This window comes from Condylostylus longicornis, unplaced genomic scaffold (genome assembly GCF_029603195.1).
Source record: "Condylostylus longicornis isolate FDR11 unplaced genomic scaffold, ASM2960319v2 ptg000546l, whole genome shotgun sequence".
NCBI classification, from domain to species: domain Eukaryota; kingdom Metazoa; phylum Arthropoda; class Insecta; order Diptera; family Dolichopodidae; genus Condylostylus; species Condylostylus longicornis.
This window is the reverse complement of record NW_026578504.1, coordinates 23,831-30,695: the sequence shown is the minus strand read 5'-3', so window position 1 is coordinate 30,695 and position 6,865 is coordinate 23,831. Positions and strand designations below refer to the sequence as shown.

The following is a 6,865-nucleotide window of genomic DNA, read 5'->3' as shown; positions in this document are numbered from 1 at the left end:
GAAGGAAATCTGTGAACAAACGAAAAAATAATGAAAGGCTGCTAGCAACGGGTATTCTCTGTTTACTGCTCTGTAACAGTTTCTTGTTCTGCGATGAGGAGTAAAAACAAAAAAGCGCAACGGGTCTTAAGACCCGTGAAAAAATCAGCTTATTTTGTGTAATCGAACAACCCATTCTGCAGGTCACCCGAATAATACGCGAGAGCATAACGAAGAGGATTGATGCGGCTCAAAAAAATCAAGTCCTCCATTGCGGTGGTACTCAAAACTTTGATCCTAAAACGATAAGCATGTGGATCAAAACACAACGCTCATCTGATTACCAGGGTAATAGCATCACCACACTGAAATCCTTGAGGAACGACGACTGGATCGAATGTCTTCAATACAAAGAACAGAACTGTAAAGGCTCTGACAACAAGGAAAATGGGCCTATTTGCAATCCTCTGAACCTACGGTCGTTCTAGACTCTTTTGCGGATCCAACATGAATGTCCTTCCTAGAAGGAGAACCCCACCATCAGAATCACATCCAGCAACCCTCAACTACAAAATACGCATGGAACGCCGTCAGCCAGATCAATTTTTTTAAACTCATTACCAAATCGATGAATAATCGCATCGGCCATATTCCTGTTTGAAATGGCCTCATTGTGTTGATGTTGATCGGGCTTCGTTCAAAACGCTCCAGTCCTTCTGCACGGCATAAACTTCTGAGATCTACTGAGAAATCCATTATAATCGCGGGACGCCCATCATAAAATTCTCCTTCCGCTATTTTTAGCGGGAAAGAGTTGATGGACCAGATGCCTAGAAGAATAGAAATGGGCACTTCAGAACTCTCGTTTGTGGAGAAAGAAAGGATTGTTTGAAATCGTACTGTACGATGGTGAGACTCCGGCGAACTTAACGAGTCCAGTAACTGAGCAAAAATGTTACATGTGAATGCAAGGAGTGGTGCTAACAGCTTGAGCGTTTTTTTGCATCAGAACTCACTATGATGTATTCCGTTACATTGTGTTTCAAATGTAAAATCACCCTGAGCAAATTAAGTGCCGAAGAAGATACAATTGTGGGGCACCTGATAAAAAGCTTGGGTAAAAAGATCTAAAACAGCTGTGTTTGTGAAAGCTAACAGCTTCCCGTAGTGAAACCTGATGAATTAACACGAATGCAAAGTTATGCATTTCAAACGTACCCAGTTGGCACCTCAGCGGGAGTTAATGAAGCACTCCACACGCATTCAAGATCTCCAATCAGATCAAACAATTGTTTGGTGGATGTAATGGTCCATTGGCCCTTTTCACATCGCCCTGATGATTGAGAAGCGAAGCTAGCGCATTCTAAAATGTGTTACAATTGTACCTGAAACAGGCAATGGGAGGGGGGATTGTGCAACGGCTGTTGAATCTCTAGTGAAGAGCTGACTACCCCCTTCGACAAGCTGAACGCCTAAAGTAATAAGCAACAATAATATCATGTTGGTTGCTAATGTTGCGTTATCTGTTCAATTCTGAAACTGGTGCACTTGCTGCATTTTCATGATCAGCTACATGAATCAGCCTCTATGCGGGCACTTGCTCACGTTGCTTTCTTTTCTATCGCTTACAAGCGCCGATGTACCCCAACAGTCGCTTCCCTCCTTAGCACAGATTGTTGCACCAATTGGATCAAGTATGTGGCCAATGCCGTTGATGTATTCAACTTTTTCATTTTCTCAGAAAGTGGTTCTTGTAATGCTGGTGCAGTTCATACAATAACAAGCTACGAAGATCTCCTCGATCAATCTGATCGCTTGATGTGCATTTTTGCATCTGGAATCACGCCCGACAGAGTTCCTACAGGATTTGTTTATGGTTCGTTTCTAGCTGTTACCCATCCACACTCAGCTCTTTCGTTCAGGCCGAATGGTTTCATTCTCCAACACAGGTGACGCCATAGAGAAACAGAAATAGCAGCCATGCATCAAAGCTTCATTGATATGCATTCTTTTGTTAGCGGTGTTCAACAATTTGATTAATAGCAATTATCAAGGGGATTTCGTTTATGAGACGTTGTGCCAGAACAAACAACTATTCATTGGTGAAGTGAAGTTCAACGGAATTACAGTTGGTGTTGGTGAAATGAAAATTGGTTCTTATCAAGATGCTTCATTGCTGCCGAATCAAGAGTTTTTTGACTCACGCAGCGATGCTGACGGATTGATTTATCAATTTGATGAGGATTTATATCAAAAGTAATAACCGAGTTGTTTTTGTTCTTCACATCTTAATTTTTCGCAGATGTAAGCCAGATCAAACAGATCACGTGAACAAGCCTTTGCTGTTCTTTGGTACAAGTGGCTCTGGAATTATAACGCAGACGTACCCAACGAAAATCTTCACTGATGTCGTAAGTTGTTCCGGTGTTTGAAATTCTTGAATCGGATCTTCATCAGCTGAGAGTCGTTGGGCGATCTCAAGATGGAGGATTACTATTTCTCGGAAGGACGTTTGTCCGCAATCCAGTTGCAGTAAAATCAACCCCCACAACAGCTTATTTTTTCATGTTAAAATCCTTTGACCCAAATATCAACGCAAACTTCCAGAAAGGTCAACCATTGCCTCCACTTGTAAGTCAAGATGTTGAAGCTTTCATCCATTTTCCTACAATTTACACAACTCCATCATCCATTTTTCTACTTCAGACCCGTTCGTTCAGCTATTCCTTGCCCGGACCTCTGTCATTAGCAGCTAAAGCGAACCCCTTTGTGTACCTCTTCTCATTGTTGTTGAGAAACCAAACGACACGAGCAATTTTATCAACAAAGATTGAGAACAATAAACCGCTCTGATTGATCGTTTGCACAAGTGAGCCGAGTAACGCATACTAAACCATAAATCTGTACTTCTTGCTTCAAGGCTGTTCTTCTTGGATTGGCTGGTTGGTGCAAATAATCACCAGTCCCAGTGGGGATCGAGAAAACATATGGAGAAAACCATTCGGCATATCGAAAACGACGAGACGAAGTGGCAACTAGAATCTTTAAAATCAGCACAGAAGCGTGTTTTCCAGAAGTGCATCAAATTGAGAGTGATAAGTCTTTTCCTTTAACGCAGAAAACACCTGCAACTCCAACAGTCAAACCACCAAATTGATTTTATCTTGATCCTGATTCGAAAGGCCTTTGCATTCCTTGCGAGTATTGCTCTGTCTTAATTTCCTCATTGCCAACGTTTGCAACTTCACGGGATCTTTGTTGTATTTTTTTTCAAGTTTTATTCCAATTCTTTTGGAATCTTTCTTTTCATTGCTCTCTTCAGCAACATTTTTTTCCTTCTATTGCTTTTCGTCATCTATTGATTTTTCTTCTTTTCATTTGCTCGGCCTATTTTTAATCTTCATCTCGATATCCTCTAGATTTCTGGTTTTGAATTCAACCACCTGCTTCAACCATTCTTCCCGTGATTGAGGTGGTTGTTTTCTTCTTCCTTTTTCTACCTGCTTGAGCCACTCGGATGTCCTCCATCGCCAAATCTCCAGTTAATCAAGGCCAGAACTCTTCTCATCGTTTAACAATCGTCGACGTGGATGAAGCGCGATCTCCTCTTCTGTTTCATGGAGTAAAACCAGAATTTCTGTCGGATGATTTGCTCTCAACGGGTGGAACAGCAACCCTTCTGGATGGAGCAACACCATTGAATGACTGGGAGGATTATCAAGTGACACCGACGCCCCCTTCTTCCCTTTTCCGACCTCCCATGACGGCAATCCAATACGTTGAGGATGCTTCACAAATCGATAAAATGTTCAAGTTTGATCAGGAGACTTTGGGACTTTTCGGAACTGCACGGCAAAAGCAAAAAAAACCGCAAAGAGAAAATGAAAATGCCGACAAACAAGGAAAGAAAAACTCGCATAGTCGTGCAGTGCTTCGTAGTGCAGTTGATTTGAGATGTTTGGAAAACAAGGTGGTGAAAATTATTGAAAAGAATAAGTTGCCCGCATCGAGTGGAGGAGATAGGTGGGCTTGCTGCGTAGTATTCACGTCACCTGCGTACTGGTTGGTTGCAGATTATGGCGGCGTCTGTGTCATAAATTATTAAGGGTGACAAACAGCCATAATGGACTGATGCATATTTCTGACGTTATGGAAACTGATACAGCGTAAGATTTCCATTTGGGTCACTTCTGCATGAAGGCCTGATTTTTAGATTCTACTTGGTTTCGGAACGCCTTGACGGCGGAGAGTTATTCGAGTTTTTATTAACAGAGCGCGCTGTGCCAGAAGAGTTGTGCAAATATCTAATTAGACAAATTCTCCATTCTTTGGATTTCTTGCACTCTCGCTCATTGCTTCATCGGTGAGTTTTCATTTGAAGACTCTGCTCTCATGAATTTATTGTTCAGAGATGTTAAGCCTGAAAATTTAATGTTTCGTCGGGCTCGTCCAACAGTAGCAGCAACTCCAAACGCACCATCAGGACGTCGAGGTTCCACTCCTGCGTCACTTGCATCCACAACGGACTCACTATTTGATGAGAGTGCGAAACATTCAGACAATCAGTCTAAAGCATCAATCAGAGCTCGTTTAATGACTTCATTAGAATGCAGTCAATCAATGTCATTAGAAGAATTACGAGTCCAATTTGAATTAGCAATCATCGATTTCGATACATGCAAAATGATTGATATTCCGTGAGTTTCTCATCTCTGGTTGAATAGCTCTCCATTTATTATTAGCTCTAAATAATCTTTGATCTCTTCGCAGTTCTTCTGAGTATCGGGAACTTTGCAACGGACGTCGGCGTTTAGTAGGAACTTACGGATATTTAGCACCAGAAGTTCTAAGAGGTCATGAATACACCGTCCAATCCGATCTCTGGAGTGTTGGAGTTATTCTCTACATTCTAATGACGGTGCGATAGACAGAGATGATGATGCCATTATCATCTTCATCTACAGGGCGTTCCTCCCGTTCCGATGGATTTGATGGTGAATGCAAGATCTGCATTAGAAGTTCTACAAGAAACGAAACGGAGAGGAGTGAGTCTTATCCATCAAAAAAGGGTACTGTATCTCTTATTTTGGGACAGATCGACTTTCGTCTTGCTCCCTTTCCTGATTTTCCCAAGGCTCAAGACTTGTGTAGATCCCTCCTCGAATTCGAGCCTCCGCTGCGAATGGCGACAGCTCAAAAATCTTTAAATCATCCGTGGTTGAATCCTGCTGCATCAAACGCGATCTCATTCCATCCGTTCCCCACCTCTGTCCCAAAAGAAGGCCTGGTTAATCAACATCAACAGCGTCAATTATCGAAAAGAATAGGGGAGGAAAATCATAGAAAGAAGAAGACAGATCGGGATGAAGAACTAATGATTGATTTTGAATCCACGCCGCCACGAATTCCAAGAAGATCGGAAAGTCCATCACTCTCTCCATCACCACCTCAGTATCGACGGCGCCAATACGACAGCAGGGCACACAAAGAACACCTCAATTCGAATGCCTCACGCCCAATTATCTAAAGATGAAGCTTTCTCAACAAGGAGAAGTGTTGGAATTTTGAATCTTCTCTTCTGGTTCGCAGCGAGATTGCAACCGCCCTTCCCCCATCAGACTCTAATCAAAAACTGAGTGTTTTGTGGTTGTGCAGTTAATTTTCTTTTACGTAGCGAACTGTTCGATTTTTAACGCAACAAATTAAACTGATTAAAATATTATTCATTGGATCAGTTTTCTGATTTCTCAGATTGATTAAAAAGCACATCAGCCATTGTGTACATCCCTGGCGGTTTATTTGCCAACCACCGCGCAGCCCTCAAGGCCCCAGACGCAAAAACGTCCCTATTTTGCGCCCGATGCGTCAGTTCGATTCTTTCGAATTCGCTGCCAAAGTGAACGGTATGATCTCCAACAACACTTCCCATACGCAGGGCGTGAACACCAATTTCGCGAGTTGAGCGTTTGCCTACAATCCCTTCTCGGCCTTGAACAAGGTCTTCACGGGAGCGCCCCAAAGCCTGGCATACTGAATCAGCTAGTGCCAGTGCTGTTCCACTTGGCGCGTCGACCTTTTTATTGTGATGCGCTTCAACAATCTCGATATTGAAATCCTCCCCCAAAGCTGCTGCGACAGTTGATGCAACTTGAACCAGAAGGTTGACGCCCAGTGAAAAGTTCATTGCATGAATAATGGGAATTTTTTGACTGGCTGTCCTAATAACTGCCTCTTGATCAGGATTCAATCCAGTTGTGCCGATCACCATCGGGATTCCAAGAGTCGCTGCCTGTCGAACGCACGTCACTGTTCCAGCGGGGGCTGAGAAGTCAACAATCACATCTGGCTTGACGGCCAATTTTCCCAAATCTGTAGGAGATACGACGACCAAGGAGCAACTTTTAGGGATTTGCGATTCCACTTCGTAGAGTGGCTTTCCAACAAGTTCATGACAGAGTGCGACCGACAAAGTGAGCTCTGGATGTTCTTCTGTCAAAACGCATAATCTTCTCCCAACGCGTCCAGTGCAACCAAAAATACCAATATTGATTGGATTCATCAACGACTTCTTGTATTGTTGTTGGCTATCAGCCAAACAACCATAAAAGGAGCCCATCTGCATGCAGTATGGCGTGTCTCGTGTCGCCTGAATCCAAATGATTTATCGCCCCTTACGCTGTCTTCATCGATATTACAAGTTTCTCTTCATCTGAACCCCGTCTTGTAGTCTCAACCGTGGCCACACAAAAAGTCCAAACTATTATTTCGGTTTCTCACCCTCCTCCTTCTTTTCTTCGTTCTTTTCTTCCTTCTTTTCCTCCCCTTTCTCTTCCTTTTTTTCTTCACCCTCTGCTTTCTTCTCCTCGTCCTTCACCTGGCCAGGCGT

The 6,865-nt window shown here is 43.0% G+C and overlaps 1 protein-coding gene across 1 annotated transcript; it reads right to left on the bottom strand.

Moving 5' to 3' along the window:
- Positions 1-5,710: 5,710 nt before the first annotated feature.
- On the bottom strand, positions 5,711-6,595 carry LOC129617519 (4-hydroxy-tetrahydrodipicolinate reductase-like). The gene has a single exon (XM_055532699.1). The coding sequence runs from the start codon at positions 6,593-6,595 to the stop codon at positions 5,711-5,713; it is 885 nt and encodes a 294-aa protein (XP_055388674.1).
- Between the last annotated feature and the right edge of the window lie 270 nt (positions 6,596-6,865).